At 30.3% G+C, this 20,006-nt stretch overlaps 1 protein-coding gene across 4 annotated transcripts in view; it reads left to right on the top strand.

Moving 5' to 3' along the window:
- The window catches only part of LOC123016429 (rap1 GTPase-activating protein 1), a 175,671-nt gene that overhangs the window by 150,508 nt on the left and 5,157 nt on the right, over nt 1-20,006 (top strand). For all 4 annotated transcript variants that reach the window (XM_044416821.1, XM_044416822.1, XM_044416823.1 and 1 more), the window contains 2 exons: nt 11,349-11,678; nt 14,380-15,080. In XM_044416821.1, coding sequence (XP_044272756.1) covers nt 11,349-11,678; nt 14,380-15,080 — 1,031 coding nt within the window. The remainder of the gene's footprint in view (nt 1-11,348; nt 11,679-14,379; nt 15,081-20,006) is intronic.

Genomic DNA, 20,006 nt, shown 5'->3' with positions numbered 1-20,006 from the left:
AGTTTCGTTGAGTTAGTCATTTAGTATTCTTTAATTATGTTGTTTTCTTCCAAAGTATACATTATTATCAATTATTATTGGAAATTAGTTAAAACAATAAAAGTTTAATTAACAACAATTTATTATTAATTAATAAGTGACACTAATGACAGAACTAGAGCTTTCAAAAAAGTAGAGCGGCACAAATAAAGTTACATGCAAAAAAAATCCAAAGCTGGCTAGATGAAAATCACTCTGTATAACGAGAACTCAAGGGGCCAAATCTCGATAACCGATTTTCGCTATATAAAAGTTTTTAAACATGTACTATGCAAATTATTGTATTAAATACGAATATTAAGGAAGTTTAAAACAATATTTAAGAAAAAAATCTGTACTTTTTGTTTGTTTTTTGTAATAGCCCATTTTTCGTTATAACCGTTATAGAGGAGTGCCACTGTATTATTATATTATTTGAACTTATATCATCAAAGGTCGAATTCCTCTCAAAATACTTAATTTTTCTTTAAAAAAATGTCATTTTTTTTGTTTTTCACGATTGGCGTATTTAAATTTAAATTGGTAACAAGAATATTTCAAAATACTTAATTTTTCTTTAAAAAAATGTCACTCCTAATTTTTTTTGTTTTTTACTACTCACGTATTTAATTTTTGTATTGGTGAGCAAGAATATCTAATTGATTTGTACTTTTTTTGTCTTAACAGCAAAATTATTTTTTACTTAATTTTTCTTTTTTCTTAAAAAGATGTCATTTTTTTGCTTTTTACGAGTTCAGATTTAAGTTGATTTGTACTTTTTTGCCTTAACAGCAAATTTTTTCTTTTCTAACCCGGAATAATGAGAAGTTTTATTCCCCGTTTTTGATTAAATAATCTAGTACCTTATTCCTTCGGGAATAAACTGAATGAAATGCTGGTTTTTACTCTTAAAATAATTGAGCGAGTTGAATATTTCAAGTGTTTTTTCACACATAAACTAAGATAGAAATTCAAAATTTGTATAATTAATTAAAGAGCCTTGCGATTTCTACGAAAAGAAGTTGTTTTAGTTTAATAAAATTTATGCCGTCTGTTGTAATAATTTTTTAAATACTTAGATAAAGTTAAGATTTTAAAAACTTATGTAGAAAACAAATAAATCCTAATTTGGTGTATTCCCTGAAACTATTTTCAACTGTATATACACACCGTGTCCCAAATACAAATTATATTTTTGTAAATGAAACAATATATGTTTGGATTTTTGGATCTTTAAAAATTTATTACACAAAAACTAAGACAGCTAGCAAAATTTTTTACTCCTGCAAAGAGGATAGTACAAATTTCAAGGTTAAAACATTTTTTTAGTGTATTGCAAGTTCAATAAATAAAAATTTAATTGAAAAAAAATGAAATTTTTAATATAATGAAAGGAACAAGGAATTTTTTAAATAATTTGAGTTAGAGGGATTTCAGTTGAAAAAAAGTTGTCGTTTTCTACTCAGTGATTCAATTAGGTAGGTATTGAATTATTTTTATACAAAATACAGCGATTTAACCCAACCAAAGTTTAAAAAATATTTTCGATTTTTTAAGAGAGTTTTTTGAAATCTGGTACAGGCAATTTGATATTAAAACCACATATTTGGGGGCTATTTCTTTTGAAACTTTTAGAAAACGCTTGAAGCTATTAAAGGATTTAAAATTAAAAAAGTCCAACTTGAATTTTGAATAATTGGTTAGATCTACTATTATACCGTGGAACGTGAAAAATTATAAAATTGAAAAATTTTAGGTTTCAGTCTCTTTATTTATGTTTGTGTTAGTTGACAATAACGTGATTAATTATTAATTTAAATAAAAAAACATAATTTCATGATGTCCTCTTAACTTTTAAACGGTGAAAATGTGTTAAATCGCTTTATTTTGGCTTGGAGAATCTCAGGTTACTCCTCATCTTTTTCTTACACCCTGTATACTCTTTGGATTAAGCTTCAAAATTGTTCATTATTGTTCAAGTTGCGCATTTTCATATCTCTCAAGTCAAAAAAAAATAATTTAACAATATGTATATGAAAACTGGGGAGTTATTTAACATTGTGTATGCCACTATTTTTTTTTTTGTGTCTTGGTCCACTTATAAGACAACGTTGAAAAACTGTCAAAAGTACAACTAGCCACCGCCGCCCTATTGTTCATTGTGAGAATGTGAAACTTCACACGGCCAGGTCGCAATTACGTACAAACTTCGAATTAATTGCGTTTCGGTTGGTTGCGATCCGATATTAACATAATAATAACTATTAAATGGGAACGAATGTTCCGGTCAACGGTAAGTCACTGGCGCCCAACATGGGGCTCACATTTTATAGAGACACCCACAAGAAGAGAAAGAAAGATGCATCTTCCTACGTTGTCGCATGAGCTCTATCACAAAGAATCTCTTACAAGCCCAGTGTTGCCAGATCTGGTGATTTTTGTACTAGTTTGATGATTTGGTGGAAACTTTTGTAAAAACTCACTGTAGTTTCAGCAGAAAATTAATGTATTATGTTTGCCTAAATATTAGAAAATTAACTTTTTTAATTTGATTTTTTAATTATTGATAATAGTAAATTCGGTCAAAAATGATAACATTATTTTTTTTGTATTTTTTCGAGCATTTTTTAAATTTTTCTAAAAATATTGATAAAATTGATATTATTTTAGCTTGTCAAAACGCGCCTAAAAATCACAAAAACGAATCTAAATTGATGAAACTTTGTCTGTTTCACTCGATGTAACTGATCTTTGAGCAAAAGTAGTGTTATTTATAACTTTCTCAAGCATGTTTTTATACTAAAGCCTCACTTTTTTGCAATATTATACTAAAACAAGTCAAAAAAACTACCAAATTAATTCCACAATTCTCTTTCTTGAGCGTTTCAACACGTTTTTCGGCAATTATTTCGCAAAAATTCTCTAAGAACAAACAGAAAATTTACTAAAAATGAAAACAAATTTTTCTGATTTTTTAGATAATTGGCTCTAAAACTAACAATTTATTTTGCAAGAACGTGCGAAAACACGCCTAAAAATCAGAAAAACAAATCAAAATTCATGGTATTTTCTTTGTATCACTTATTTTAACTAATTTTTCAGTAAAAAGTAATCAAAAATAAGCGGAAAATTTGTCGAAAACTACTTTTTTTAAAACTTGTAAACACGTATTCCAAGTAAAAGCTTAAGTTTTTTGTAAAATTTTTCTAAAACAAACTAAAAAATTACCACATTAAATAAAAAAATCAAATAATTTTTGCCTTTGCCTATTTTGCAAAATTTCGTTAAAAACAAACCAAAATCAAATTACCCCAGCACGTTTTAAAAATACATTCAAATATTTGCTAAAACTGAAAAATTACCAAATTAGATTGAAATTGATATTATTCAAAAAAACTTCATCCAAAGTTAAAGAAAAATATTTTTATGAATAGCCGAAGTTAAAAAATAAAAATATTTTATAATATTAAATTTTTGAGCGTTTTTCATTGAAAAAAGTAACAAATTTTTGACCTATTTAGAGAAAAAGACACTTTTTTTGAAAACAAACAAAAAAACTTTCATTTTCAAATTTTGTGAATTTTTCGTCGATTAACATTCCTGAAGTTATAGAAAATAAGGTTTTTTTGAACTTATTTTGCAATTTTTTACTTTGTTTTAACACACTTTTTCAATTTTTTAGTTTTTCGGTAATAAACGCTCTGGAATCATAAAAAACAACGCACTTTGTGACCAAAATTTTCCATTTTTTTGTTTTAACAAAATTTCTTGAATTTTGTGGTTTGTATGGAAAAAAATCATAAAAACAAACAAAAACAAATTTTGAAGACTAATTTTAAAATTTCTACTTTTTTGTTTTGGAAAAGTGTTTCAAATTTAATGAGTTTTTGAGTAAAAAGTGTTCTAAACTTCTCAAAATAAGCAAAATTTAGTTAATGTTCTATTTTGTTTGGCAAAATCTGTAAAATTTTGAGCATTTTTTGTTGAAAAACACTCATAAAATAACAAATTTTTGACCTATTTAGTTTTCAAAAAAAAAAAAAAAACTGAATTCTTGAAAACAAACCAAAAAAAATAATTTTTATTGCCAGATTTGATTTTACAATTTTCTGCCTTGTTTGCTTGTTTCGTCAAAATTGTTGACGTTGATTAACACTTCTAAAGTTATAGAAAGTAGTAACGTTTTTTCGAACTTATTTTGCAATTTTCTACTTTGTTTTAACAAACTTTCTCAAATTCTTGAGTTTTTCGATATTAACGCTCTGGATGCATCGAAAACAATACATTTTGTAATCAAAATTTTCTATTTTTTTTTGTTTTGACAAAATTTTTTGAATTTTGTCATTTTCTAAGATAAATAATTCATAAAAACAAATTTCGGGGTCTATTTTTGCAATTTCTGCTTTTTGTCAAATTTAATTAGTTTTTCGGTGAAAAGTGCTCTACAATTTACACAAAAATTTAATTATTTCAGGCAATTTTCTACTTTGTTTTGACAAAATCTCTACAATTTTTTGCCTTTTTTTGTGGTCATTGTCATTCATTTGCGACGAGCGACTGCTGATTTGCCGTCACTTGAAACATTCTTATATAACAAATTTAGAAAGATTACTACTAATTCAGTGTTGCCAATACGTTTTTTATTATACGGTGTTTTGCCTAGAGTTAGACTAAATGAAAAAGTTTACCTATTTTTGAATTTTTCAAGCGTTTAAGCACATTTTTGAGCAGATTTGCGAGATTTATGTAAAAAACGAATCTTCGACAATATTAAAAAATTTTAAATCTTGTAATCTGCTGAAAATAGCTGTAAATCTGTTAACTTTTCAGCTCAGATCTGGGGAATTTAATTGCTTTGAGCTGGCAACACTGGCCAAGCCTTTACAAGGAGGAGGATTAGCGCGGACACTAAGAAATCCGTGAATAATTTATATCCCGCGTTAGCGAAACGAATCTGATAATAATAGCGGTGCTTGTCGTTTTGTAGTTTGTTTCTTTACGCCGCAAGATTTTAAACAAGTCGAGTCTTTTGTTCTCTTGCGTAAGTGGAGCAAGAGATTGGCGGCCTCGATTGACAATTCGTACACATTTTTGTTTTAAAATGATCGAAACAGTTCGAAAAGTTGACAAGACAGTCCGTAAAGTGGGTTAGTTTTTCATATTTCCACATGTGGCGACGCAACCAACGTGACAACCTAACGAGAATAAATAGAGTTTCCGAGACAAAACCGTATATAACTCTGCTTTCATAAATTAAAATCGATAGCTAATCTGTTCATTATTACTACTAGCGCAAACACTGAACATCAAACTCAACATTTTCGTTCGTAATTGGAATATATGGTGTTGTATTGCCATTTGTAAAAAATCGTAGCAGGCGATGTAACAAGCCTTTGTCTCAAAAGATGCGCTAAAGCTTACGGAATCGACTGGAAAAAAATTGGTTAAGTTATCTTAAACGGTTCCGAAGTTATGAATTTTTTTGTGGGTCCATGCAATAAATTGACATAACTCAAAAACAATTGCACATAAGTCTAGGAAACCCGGGTGCGTTGTGTCGACAATTTAGTGACGAATCCACAAATGTAATAAAAATTGGGGATTCTCATTGAAAAAAAGCGAACTTTTTTGTGTAACTCATTTTGGGACACCCTGTATATGAATGGAATATTTTTAAAATGTGCCTCATTGTCGATCCTAACGTTTAAAAAAAAATCAAGTCGATGGCTTGGATAGAAAAAAGGTGATGGGGTTTGCACGCATTCCTGGGTCACCCTGTATAACTGTTTTTTTTTTTTCTGAGTTCAGCGATTTCGGTCCTGATCGAGTCGTTATCGTCGTTGTCTTCATAGTTGACTTGAGATACGATCTGTTTCCGTTTCCGGCTTGTAGGCCCCTATTTAATGAACAGCTGCTCCCTCTTTTTATTACGTAAGTGAAGAGAAAGGTGTCGAAAAAATGACAATGAGATTGAGTAAGCGCCAAAAGGAATTTTATTTATAATTCCCTTGATTATCGTATTAGTCACACTTTACTTTTGATTTATTTCTTTAGAATTAAAGGTTCATTGTCTTGCGTCTCGAGGATAAAAGGACGAAAAGAGAGGAATTTTATTGTTTGTGTTGTGATATTAGAGTCATATTATGTTTGAAGAGGATAAATAAACAGTCCTCGGTTTTCCAATACTGTTGGTAACAATGTGTTGCTATGGATTTAGTGCAATAGAATTTTAATGAATTTACATGAAACGTTATTGATTTTTTTATAAAATAAACTGATTCATCGATCAGTTATTGCGACTTGCCAAAAAAATTATTTATTCAAATTAAAACTTTATTTCCTTGATTCATGCTGTGTTTTGGCATTTCCGAATAAATTAATTGATCTTTTCAAGTTATTAAAGTGAACAAATTGGATTTTTCAAATATCAGATTGTGAATTAATTAGAATGGAATATTTTAATCCTAAATTTTACGAGACAATATTGAGAATATTCATTCAAACTCAAGTTTCTATTAATAATTTTGAAACATTTTATTGTTACAAATTTTGTTGACAAATATTTTAAACAGTTTAGTTTGGGTCCCGAAAATCGTATGAAAATTTTGACAAAAATTAAAAACTGCAAAATAGGCTTTATCACCAATTTTCTCAATAACTGTTTATTGTAGGACAATGATCTTTTTTTATGTGACAGAAAATTAAATTTTCTTTCCAGTAGTACCAAACATAAGAGGTTATTACTAATAAGTCCGGAGTTATAGGTAATAGACCGCTCTGGATGTCAAAAATCGACCAAAATTTAATCAAAATTGAAAAATATTTTCAACTTTAAAATTAATCCATATAACGTTTTTTACATTTCTAGAGGTCTTAAAGACTCAAAAAAGTGGGTCAGGTTTAAAAAATTACGAATTTTTTGAATTTTTGAAGGTGAGCTGTAGTAAAATCGTAAAAATAGTGTTCACAAATTTTTACTCTTCTTTATTTTGTAAATTGCAGCAAAACTGTACCTCAATGATATAAGATTTTGACTGAAACTTATGTAAAATGTTCCGAGGAATCGATTGGTGTCAAGAAAACTGCAAAATTCGTAATAGTTTTGAAGTTATAGTCGAATTCATATTTTTGAAACTTTTAACTTTATCAGAAATTTTCTCCATAACTATTTATCGTAGAACACTGATCTTTTTTGTATATGATAGAAAATTAAATTTTCTTTTCAACGGTACCAAACATAAGAGGTTATCACCAATAAGTCCGGAGTTATTAACAATAGACTGCTTTGGGTGCCAAAAATCGACCAGAATTTTGTCAAAAATTGAAAAATGAAAAACTTCAAAATTGATCGAAAAACACTTCTAGTGGTCCAAAAGTACGTAAAACGTTTGTAGAAAGAAACGCAAAAAATAAATGTGTTTGGATGATTATATTGAATTAAAGCAGAGAGACTACTCGGGGACATGGTGGCGCAGCGACATAAGATCGCTTTTTTGCACTTCTAATGGTCTTAAAAGTGAACAAATTGGATTTTTCAAACATCAGTTTGTGGATTAATTAGTCAGACCGGAATATGTTAGTAGTTTGTTGTCCTAAATTCGCAATCGATCGTCTCAATTCCACTAAATCACCATCCAAGGCAAAAAACCATCGCACTTTCACTCCTCGTGGGTGTGTTCCACTACATTATCTCTTTAAACCCGTCATTGTCTATGTTATGTCCAAGTTAACAACTCGGCGTTCCCGCCTCAACAAATCCATCATTTGGTAAAAAATAGTGCAAACACTGTTTTCACACCCAATCCCAATTATAAATTTCCATGGGGGTGGTGTTGTAGCATCGCGACTTGACAAAAACCACGCATTGTTTCTCATAATTCTCTTAACAATAGACTTGACAATAATAAGAACTAGGCGTGGGCGTGAAAGTCGGAAAAATAACAACAAGAGAAAAATTCCAAAGCCGTGCCTCTCCACCAGTGTTGCCAGCTCAAAACAATTAAATTCACCAGATTTGCACCTATTTTCATCAGATAAATCTCGCAAATCTGCTCAAAAACGTGCTTAAACAGTCGAAAAATGTAAAAATAGGTAACGCTTTATTTAGTCTAACTCTATATTTTTTTGGCTAGTTTATAATCAAATTTTGCGAAATACCCGGTGACAAAAAATCTATTGGCAACACTGAATTAGTGGTAATTCTTCGAAATTTTTTATATCAGAGTGTTACAGGTGACGGCTAAATCAGCAGTCGCCCGTCGCAAAGGAATGACAATTGCCTATAAAAGTTTGACGTTTGAATTTGAAAGTCAAGGTTGCCAAATTATATTTTAAATTTGACACCAAATCATTTACAGTCACCCGATATCTACGTTTTTACTTGAAAAACATCCTAAAACACTTGATAAAGGCAAAAATAATGACTTGATTTGATGTTTTTTGGTTTGTTTTAACAAAATCTTGCAATTAACAACATTATCGACCATATTTTCCATTTTTCGTCCTATTTTTTTGACAAAATTTCACTCAAAAAGAGCTAAATTGAATGAAATAATAAATTTAGCTTTATTTTTGTTGAGTTTAAACATGTTTTGACAATATCCTGCAAAATAAATGAGTCTCTGGTTCAAAAACGAACTAAATCGAGCGAAACAAGCTAAAATAATGTCCATAACGGTCTAATTTGGTACTTTTTCAGACAATTTTGGAAAAATTTGTTGTTAAAATTTGTTTTTATCTTAAAAACGCTCTTAACCACTCGAAAAAGCAAAAATAATTCTATTTTTAATCTGATTTGATAAAATTTCCACTGAAAAATGTGCTAAAACACTCGAAAAAGGCAAAAATTATTTGATTTTTTTTATTTAATGCGGTAATTTTTTGGTTTGTTTTAGAAAAATCTTACAAAAAACGTAAAATTTTAGTTAAAAAAAGTAGTTTTCGATCAAATTTTCCGATTTTTCTGCAGATTTTTGATTATTTTTTACTGAAAAACTATTAAATTAAGTGAAACAAAGAAAATATCATGAATTTTGATTTGTTTTTCTGATTTTTAGGCGTGTTTTGACAAGTTCTTGAAAAATCTTGCAATTAACACCATTTTCGACCATATTTTGTATTTTTCGTCTTATTTTTTTTTTGACAAAATTTTACTCAAAAAGAGCTAAATCGAATGAAACAAACGAAATAACATCAATTTAGATTTATTTTTGTTGTGTTTAAGCATTTTTTGACAAGATCCTGCAAAATAAATGAGTCTCTGGTTCAAAAACGAACTAAATCCAGCGAAACAAGCTAAAAGAATGTCCATAAAGATCTAATTTGGTAATTTTTCAATTTTAGATAAATTATTTGTTAAAATTTGTTTTTATATTAAAAACGCTTTTAGTCACTCGAAAAAGACAAAAATAATACTATTTTTAACCTAATTTGAAAAAAAATTCAGCTGAAAAATGTGCTAAAACACTCGAAAAAAAAACAAAAATTATTTGATGTGGTAATTTTTCGGTTTATTTTAGAAAAATCTTACAAAAAACGTAAGATTTTAGTTGGAAAACGCGTATACAACTTAAAAAAAGTAGTTTTCGATCAAATTTTCAGGTTTTTCTGCTTGTTTTTGAATACTTTTTACTAAAAAACTAGTTAAATTAAGTGAAACAAAGAAAATACCATGAATTTTGATTTATTTTTTTGATTTTTAGGCGTGTTTTCACAAGTTCTTGCAAAATAAATTGTTAGTTTTAGAGCCAATTATAGAAAAATTGTTTTTATTTCATTTTTAGTAAATTTTCTGTTTGTTCTTAAAGAATTTTTGCGAAATAATTGCCTTACTAGCCGAAAAACGTGTTGAAACGCTCAAGAAAGAGAAAAATAATATAATTTTGGAATTAATTTGGTAATTTTTTGACTTGTTTTAGTATAATATTGCAAAAAATGAAGCTTTAATATAAAAACATGCTTGAGAAAGTTATAAATAACACAATTTTTCACCAATTTTTATTATTTTTTTGATTAATTTTTGCTCAAAAATCAGTTACATCGAGTGAAACAGATAAACTATCATCAATTTAGATTCGTTTTTGTGACTTTTAGGCGCGTTTTGACAAGATTTTCCAAGTCTTTGGTTCAAAAACGAACTAAATCGAGCGAAACAAGCTAAAATAATATCACTTTTATCAATATTTTTAGAACAATAAAAAAATGTTTTCGTTTCGTTTCAAAAACGTACAAAAAGCAAAAATAACACAAAACGAGCTAAATCGAATGAAACAAACGAAATAACATCAATTGAGATTTATTTTTGTTGTGTTTAAGCATGTTTTGACAATATCCTGTAAAATAAATGAGTCTCTGGTTCAAAAAAAGAACTAAATCGAGCGAGACACACTAAAATGATATGAATTTCAATCTGATTTGGTAATTTTTCAGTCAGTTATGGCAAAAATTGGCAAAAAATAAGTTCACGTTATTTTCTATAACTTCAGTACTGTTAATCGACGAAAAATTCACAAAATTTGAAAATGAATGTTTTTTTTGTTTGTTTTCAAAAAAAGTGTCTTTTTCTCTAAATAGGTCAAAAATTTGTTACTTTTTTCAATGAAAAACGCTCAAAAATTTAATATTATAAAATATTTTTTTTAAACTTTGGATGAAGTTTTTTTGAATAATATCAATTTCAATCTAATTTGGTAATTTTTCAGTTTTAGCAAATATTTGAATGTATTTTAAAAACGTGCTGAAACACTCTAAAAATGCAAAAATAACACTAGTTTTGGCCTAATTTGATAAAATTTCGGTTTTTTATTAACGAAATTTTGCAAAATAGTTCTGTTTCCGGCTAAAAATATACTAAAACACAATGTACTTTTTGACCCATTTTAGCGATTTTTTTACCTTGTAGAGTGAAATATCATTTATAAAAACAAAACTATCTCGATTTTTCAACTTGTTTTTGAAAAAATTTAGCATTTGAGTTTCTGCATGTCTAAAAAACGTGCAAAATTCTCAAAAATGCTGGAATTTCATTCACGTTTTTACTAAATCACCAAACTTAGCAACACTGATTCAAAGTCTAGCTCAATGTTTCATTACATTTTCCCAAAAAACGCAACTAATCAACGTTGTAGCATAGAAAGTTTGTCCCACTTGCCAAACAATAGACCATCTCTCGCAACCTCCAATGTTTAGAAACTGGGAAGTAGGTTTCACAGTTATGTCGTTTGAATATTGATCAAGAAGTATGCCGCCAATAAATGTACCATCACGCACCTGTCGTGCTCCAACTAGACCAAGAGGTCACCCTCTTATCACTGTTATCATTATATTTCCAGACGCCCTTGGTGCAGAGACAACACAGCGTGCCAGGGCCGGATCCCCGGGACGATTGCCGTCTTTCGACCAACAACAACGTGGGGGGCTGCACGCCGCCGGCCTCTCCTCAGCAGGCGACGCAATCCAGGAGGCTGCTGCAGGAGACGCTCGCGCGCCCGCCCCCCTATCCCATGATCGCCGTCCCCGAGAAGGGCTACTGGGTGGATGGGACCGACCATGAAGTCGCCTTCGACCACAGAGGGGGGCCCATCCTCCCACATCAGACGTGGAGGGCCAAAATCGAAACCGACGACACCGGAAAGTGCTACAGGAGGTTCTATGTTGGAAGGGTAAGTGAATGAAAGTGTGGCACTGAGTGTTTATATATGGAAAGTGTAACGGCGCCTTCGGGGAACGAATTTATTTATTAAGTTTGCTTAGGACCGTTTTTGTGAAATAAAATATATAGTGAGAGGGCGAGGCTTATAAGGATATGCTATCTCGAGAGAAACGGATGTCAGGGATCAAAAAAGAAAGGGAGGTAGTTTATAATTAGTGGGATTGGTTACGGATGTCTGGAAAGACGCTGAATGAGTTTGGCGCAGTGGCGGGGCTATTATTTTTTTTACTTTGTTGATTATTTCTCGCAATTTTTGAAAAGTTTTTAGTTTCTCCAACATTTTGATAAATCGGTGTTTTGATTTTTTAATTGCCGCAGAAATATTTTACATTTTGCACTTTTGTTGCAAAATTCATTGCACTTCTCTTTTTTATATTTAATTTCTCTTCTTCTCCATTTTCTTTTTTATAATTTAGTGAAAGTTATTGTTGAAATTTGTTGTAAAGGCATCAGAGGTCGGATTCCTCTCAACATACTTAATTTTTCTTAAAAAAAAAACGTCACACTCCTAATTTTTTTTTGCTTTTTACTAGTCTCTTACTATAGTCTTACAAGACAATAAAAAGAATAAAGTTGATTTGTAGGTACTTTTTTGTTGCAACAGCAAAATTAAACCGGGAATAATGAGAAATTTTATCCGCCGTTTTTGGTTAATAAAATAATTGAGCAAATAACAAAATGTTTTTAAATATTGAAAAATGTCAGTCTATTGTTTTCAGCAGGAAAATCTCTCCAACCCTACCGAATTATTTTATTAATAGTACAAAAATTACAGTAAAACAGTCTGTGAGAGATTTAGGTATATTACTTGATAGTAAATTAACTTTTATTCAACACCTTGAATTTATCATTTATAGAGCTAATAAGGCACTTGGCTGCATAAAACGTTATTGTCGTGATTTTAGAAATTTTAATTCCATCAAAATGCTATTTGTTCAATCCTCGAATATGGTTCGACAATCTGGAATCCGCATTACAAAATTCATGTTGGTAGGCTTGAAACAATACAGTTTAAGTTTTTTAAATATATAAAATGGTTGCTGCCTTATTTTGTGCAAGATAATTACAATATTTCCTTAAATTATATGTCTCTTTCTACACTTGAAATTAGAAGAAGATATCAGGCTTTATGTTTTGTTTATAAACTTTTAAATAATTTGATTAATGATACTTCAATACTAAATTTAATTAATTTTCACGTTCCACAGTATAATAGCAGATCAGACCAATTATTCTAAATTAATTCTCCTCTAAATGATCTTTTAAGAATTTGTAACATGTACAGTGTCAAATTGGACTTTTTTAATTTTAAATCCTTTAATAGTTNTTTATTTCATTTTTAGTAAATTTTCTGTTTGTTCTTAAAGAATTTTTACGAAATAATTGCGTTTCTGGCCAAAAAACGTGTTGAAACGCTCAAGAAAGAAAAAAATAATATAATCTTGGAATTAATTTGGTAATTTTTTTATTTGTTTTAGTACAATTTTGCAAAAAAATGAGGCTTTAGTACAAAAACATGCTTAAGATAACGCTATTTTTGACCAATTTTTAGTTTTTTTTTTTGATTAGTTTTTGCTCAAAAATCAGTTACATCGAGTGAAACAGACAAACTATAATCAATTTAGATTCGTTTTTGTGATTTTTAGGCGCGTTTTGACAAGATTTTCCAAGTCTTTGGTTCAAAAACGAAATAAATTGAGCGAGACACACTAATGATATCAATTTCAATCTAATTTGATAATTTTTTAGTCAGTTTTATGTATCTTGAAAACGTGCTGAAACACTCAAAAAATGCAAAAATAACACTAGTTTTGGCCTAATTTGATAAATTTTCAGTTTGTTTTTAACGAAATTTTGCAAAATAATTCTGCTTCTGGCTAAAAAACATACTAAAACGCTCTGAAATAGACAAATCAATGTACTTTTTGACGGAATTTGGCAATTTTTTTATCTTGTTGAGTGAAATATTTAGAAAAACAAAATTTCTCTATTTTTCAACTTATTTTTAAGAAAATCTAGCATTTTTGCATGTTTAAAAAACGTGCCAAAAAATAGTGTCATCATTTTTGACAAAATTTACTATATCAATAAACAAAAAATCAAATGAATGTGGTCAAATCTTGTCAAATTTGTTTAGAGTTTCATTTTTATTTAGTAAAGTGTCTTTTAGATTGTAAAAAATAATGTTTAGGTCATTTCGAGTAGTTTCAGGTCGGTTCAAGTCACTTTAGGCCACTTCGGATTACTTTGGCTTGGAGTAAAAAGAAAGTGTTAAATGTACTGACTTTGATTTTTAAAAGAAGAAAAATTCTTAGGGAAATGTTTAAATTTAGTAGTAAAAAATTTAAAATGCCAATTGAGACGTTTCAAAACATCGTGCTACAAAAGACAGTTGGGGAGACTAAAAAAGTATCAGATGTACTGGATTAAAAATTTTCCAGATTTGCAAAAAAACGTTTCAAAATCCCTTAAAGAAATTAAAAAAGTTAATTTTTCTAACATTTAGTCGAATACTCGATTAAAAAAAAATATTTCAAAATTCATAAATTTTCTCCTGCAACTAGTCAGGAATTTTTTCAAAAATTTTCACCAAATCATTAAACTAGTATAAATGGTGAAATTTCCACTCTAAGCCCCCATACTCGTTGCAGGAGCACACCTCCCTCATCGGCACCGACGACCACCTCGGCCCCGTCCTCCTCTCGATCAAAACGGAGAACGTGGCCAACCAGGAGCACACCCGCATCCTCCTCCGGATGCGCACCGGGACCATGCACGAAATCGTCCCATCGTCCTGTCTCGGCGACAGCCCCACTCCCGCCCGCATGGCCAAACTCCTCAACGAGCAACTCAACATCGACAACTTCGTCCCAGTTTTGCACCCCAAAGCCTCCCAACTCATCGCCAACTACGACGAGCATGTCCTCGTCACCAACTTCAAGTTCGGGGTGATGTACCAGAAGTTCGGCCAAACGACCGAAGAGGAGTTGTTTTGCAACAGTGTCACCACGCCGGCCTTTGACGATTTCCTCGGACTGTTGGGTCAGAGGATACAGCTGAAGGACCATAAGGGGTACAGAGGGGGGCTGGACATCCAGAACGGGCATACGGGGGACCAAGCGGTCTATGAAGTCTTCAAAGACCGAGAAATTATGTTTCATGTCTCCACGTTGTTGCCCTACACGGAGAGTGACCCCCAGCAGTTGCAGAGGAAGAGGCATATTGGGAACGATATTGTCGCTATTGTTTTCCAGGAGGAAAACACACCGTTTTCGCCGGATATGATAGCCTCGCATTTTCTACACGCGTTTATTGTGGTTCAAGTGGTCGATCCCAACACCCCCAACACAAGGTAAGGGGTGACTCACCGTTTTAGTCATCATTTCGTCAAGAATTTGTTATTTCTTTTTTTTAACATCTGTTTTTCTGTTGCAATGTTTTTTTTTGGCTTCTTTTTCTTTTTCAATTTCTTAGTCAATCTCCTCTCTCTCTATTTCTTTCTCATTATGACTTTTACTTTTTTTACTTTAGTACATAAAAAATTCTGTCTTTTATATTCACATCAAACTTAATTCATAATTAGTTTTTCTTTTTTTTTGAATAGGTATTTTTTCTTCTTCCACATTTCTTTGCTACTTTTCTTTTTTTAAATATGTATTGACGCTTTTAGAATTTTTTGTCGTATATTTGGGTTTTCAATCTTGCTTCTTTCTTAGTCGATTTTTTTTTCTACTTTAAGTTTCTTACATTTTCAAACTTTTATTTTTGCAAAGCAATATTTCTCTTGTGTATTTTTTCCATCATTATTGTTTGTGAGTACAGACTTTTTTATTTTTTTTTGTCTGTTTGAGTAAAACATATTTTTGTAACAAAATATTATATATTTTTTACAATACGTTTTTTTTTATACATCTGTTTTTATTTATTTTTTTCTTAGTCATGTACGGATTTTTTTACCCTCCAGAAACTTAAGAAAATCAACTTCTCTTATATTCGTCCCGATAACGTTTTCTTTTGCTTTTTTTAACAGAAATTGTGCCGAAACATCAATGAACGTGTAATAAAAGTAAAATTGTATTAAGTCAATCCTCTTTGGTTTCAAGAATTTGAAAAATCTGACATTTGGAACCAACATCAATGACTTGAAAAATTAAAAATCATATTTTTTTTTAATTTTTTGGCGTTTTTGGATTTATTATTAACAGCTATTCTTTTCTTCCTCTTTGTTTTTTTTTATTTTTTACTAATAGCTAATGGTAAATGTTTATTACTACTTATAACAAAAATTATAGTGTTTTTTTATTTTCAACAGGCTTAAAGGTTAAACTGGACCGAACTTAGAAACAACTTTTTTTGCAATTCACTGTTAGTTTTTTTTTTTTTTTTGAATCGGTAATTTTTCTTCCTCAACATTTCTTTGTTTTTTTAATTCTTTTTTTTTGAAACATATATTGACGTTTTAGAATTATTATTATTACGTTATTTACGATTTTTTTTCTTCATTAATTGGAATCGTAAATCGCAAGACGATGTGGGAAACGTAATAATTATCATTTAAACAAAGAAAGATCATTGTTAGCGCTTCTAACGGGAAATTTGACTAGAGAAGACTTCCGTCTCGGTTTGTATACCGGATGATAACGAAATTTGACGTTTTTCGCAAATAGGAAAACCTTTAAAAGTTGAAATTATGTTGGCAACATTCATGTCTGTGGTTTTATCAAGTTGACCACGAATCCCTGGCAACACTAATTGTCAAAATTAAACGTCAAAATTTAACATTCAATTGTCATTCATAATTCGTTTAAATTAATTTAAAAAAAAGTACAAAATAAAAAGTGTATAAAAGACTCTTAATATACCGAGTGACTGCAAATGATTGTGCAAATATTTATTGGCAACACTGTGATTTCAGATTGTTTCAAGTGAGTGACAGTTACAAATTGAGATTTCAAATGAAAAAATCTTAAGAATTCATTTCAAGTTGAGTTTTTAAACGCCATCATAATGAATAAGTCTTGTTTTTTGTTTCTTTAAGAACAACAAAATAAAAAAAAATAGTTTAAAAGACTTGTTACAGAATGATTCAAGCAATTTTTTTTATAAACCGAGTGACTGCAAATGATTGTACCAAAAAATCTATTGGCAACACTGGTCTGTGATATCAGATTGTTGTTTGCCATCAAAATTGAGTGACAGTTGCCTGTAAAACTGTGACGTTTATATTTGACAATCACGGTTGCCAAATTAAAATTTCAAATGAATAAATGTTGAGAATTCATTTCCAAATTACAAGCAATGACAAATGTCAGTTGAATTTTACAACGCCAACATGAATTTTAACAAATAAACTATTTGCTCCTATTTTAGCCTTTGATCCGTGACTGTGATTTTTATCAAGTAGGCCACAAATCTTAAATTTTAATTTGGCTACACTGATTATCAAAATCAAACATCACAATCATACACTCAATTGTCATTCATCGTCGTCATTTGAAACTATAGTTCGTTTTTTTTATAAACGATTTTTAAAATATTGTTAAATTGGTAAAAGCGTCACATATGTCGTATATCATACATTTTTGACAATACCTCCGTCGTTAAGACATATAACATAACCTCTATAGTTATCTAGAGTGACACTGACAATTATTTATAAAAAGTGCACTATATTAATATTTGTGCCAAAAAATCTATTGACAATACTGAATTCCATAAATTCAAGATTGCCAATCTAAGATATCAAATGTGACGCCAATTTGAGGATAGTGGATAAAGGAACGTCACTTAGTATCTAATATTTTTTTTTCATTTAGCGTCAGTGGTAGAAGAATTGACAAATGCCAACTACTGCCAACTACATTTTAAAGTTATAGCCACTTTGCTTTAATTTAGGGCGTGAAAATCCCACGTGGGACACCCTGTATTGCAATTGCTGCAGCATGCACTCGCATGAATAATGCACAACAAGTTAATGCAAGAAGATGAAGTTTACGTTTAATTTTAATTAAACTAGTGTTCGAGCAGCATCAACATTTAATTACTGAAATTTTCTGCAATTGTTGACTTTGAGGAACAAATTGAAAATGAAAGAAGTTTTACTCAGTTTATTTAATTGGACAAGTTTTAAAAGAGTATTAAATCAAGTACAGAGATCATTAGAGAGCATTTGTTGACTTTTTCCGTTATTTGAGTCCTTAGTTTACACGTTTGAACATATTTTTTGTCCAGTTTAATTGATTTAGTTGCGCTTAATTAGTTGTTTTCCGCTATTTTTTTTAATTGGGTGTAATGTTGCTGTGATTGATGAATGCGAATCGTGTTCAAAATCTAACATAAGATGATCATTTATTCTGAACCTTACACAAGATTAATACCATAATCGGTCGAAAGTACAAAAATTAAACGCAACCGGTGGTTTTGCAACCTCATACTCGTTAATTTACAGAATAAAATCCGGTCTAATCAACTGTTTTCCGTTATTATTAACAGACTGGTCGAAAATTAGGTCGACGACACTGTCACTCACACGTTTTTACACATACAATGTGAAACGTAATTAGTTTTGTTGTCACAAGACAAAAAATTGAATAGCTTTCATGTTTCACCAACCAAATTTTTTGACAACTCCTAACGTGAAATAATTAAAAGTGAAGAAACTTCCAATATCGTCACAATAGTGTCATATTGTCGTATCAACAAGAAATTACACCCTAGAATTTAGGGATATTCGTGAATAGGTTAGGTTGGTTTTTGGTGACAAACAAAAGAAATCGTAATCAGTGTCAAAATTTAGGTTAAGTCACCTTGTAGCTTGTAGGGATAAACAACATGAAAAACGTAATTTTCCTAAAAGTTCCAATCCTAGCTGGTCCTGTTGACAAATCTGTAAATTTCGGAATAAAAGTCGTCCAGTGTTAAATATTTATGTTGGCAGTGCTGTTCGTAGTTGGTTTCAATTATTGAAACGTTTTGACAGAGAAAGTTTAATTTCTCGAATAGATAAATCTTCACTCTCACAAATGCCAATTGATTGAATGCGAATTGAATTTCTTGTAATTTCTTCCATAAAAAAACTCGACATTTTTTACTTGTCGTAGCAGGTGGAAGTGCTAATGGATTTTTTCAACTTTTACATTTGTTAATTGTGCTGAACTTAGCGTTGCATAATCATAAAAAAGGCAACAGTTATGCAAATTTTGTTGAATAAAACTAAAGTGTCTCAAAACGGTCATTTTTCAGACACTCGCATTGATTTTCACAAGAAAGCTGCTCACGTGACTCGATGTAGGTTTATTACCCGCAATTGCATCCACTTGTTTTGAGTCAAAAGAGATTTTTTCGAGTGCCACTTTTATAAAAATACAATATTTGACTAACCTGGTTTCAAATTCAAACAAGGATGATAAATTAGGTGAAACTAAATTACAAATTGTATTAGCACCTGTTATGTGCATTACGAATGTGGAATAAATAATGTGTGTCACGTCATCCTTGTGTTGTCAGAATTTTTTTTCTATTTTGTAAATTCGTTTGGGTGCGTTAACACCCTAGTGTATTTTAGATTTTTAATGTTGGTTACGAATTTTCCGTGGCGCAGTTATATGAAAAAATCTCGAGAATTCAGTGTTAGTACGAGTGAACAAAAAATTACTACCTTAAACTTTTAGGAAAATTTCGTTTTTCATGTTGTTTGTGACCAGAATTTTCAGAAGTAATTTTGAATGCCTTTTGTTGTTGACGATTGACGTTTTCTGCCAACCTGCTGTCAACTATCAGTTGAATTATCTATACAAGCTGATTTAACCTAAATTTTGAGACTGGTTACGATATCTTTTTTCAAAATTTAGGGCAACGTATTCACGAATATCCCTAAATCCTAGGCAGTAATTTCTTATTGATACAATATGTCAACACATGTGTCACCAACTGACGCAAAATTCCCTGAAGTAAACATTCTTTTTTTCTTTAAAAACAACATAAGAAACGCTAAATAAAAAATAGCATAATAAATATTACGCTTCTTGGAAATGAATGACAATTGGATTCGACGGTCAGTGTTGCCAAAATTAAGACTTCAGATTTGTGACCAACTTGACGAAAGTCACAAGTTTTAACAAATAATCAGTTTCTGATTATTTGTTCCTAAAAAATAGCTTTTGATTTTGAAATTAACTTGACAACATTGGATAATTAAGACAGAAATGATCCGTAACAGTGATTTTTATCAAGTAGGCCACAAATTTGAAATCTTAATTTGGCGACACTGACTATCAAA

Source organism: Tribolium madens, unplaced genomic scaffold (assembly GCF_015345945.1).
Source record: "Tribolium madens isolate multiple individuals breed KSU strain unplaced genomic scaffold, Tmad_KSU_1.1 Scaffold_1;HRSCAF=32;Tcas5.2_LG8, whole genome shotgun sequence".
Lineage (NCBI taxonomy): Eukaryota > Metazoa > Arthropoda > Insecta > Coleoptera > Tenebrionidae > Tribolium > Tribolium madens.
Note: the sequence above shows the minus strand (reverse complement) of the source record. Positions and strands in the feature narration are given on the sequence as shown.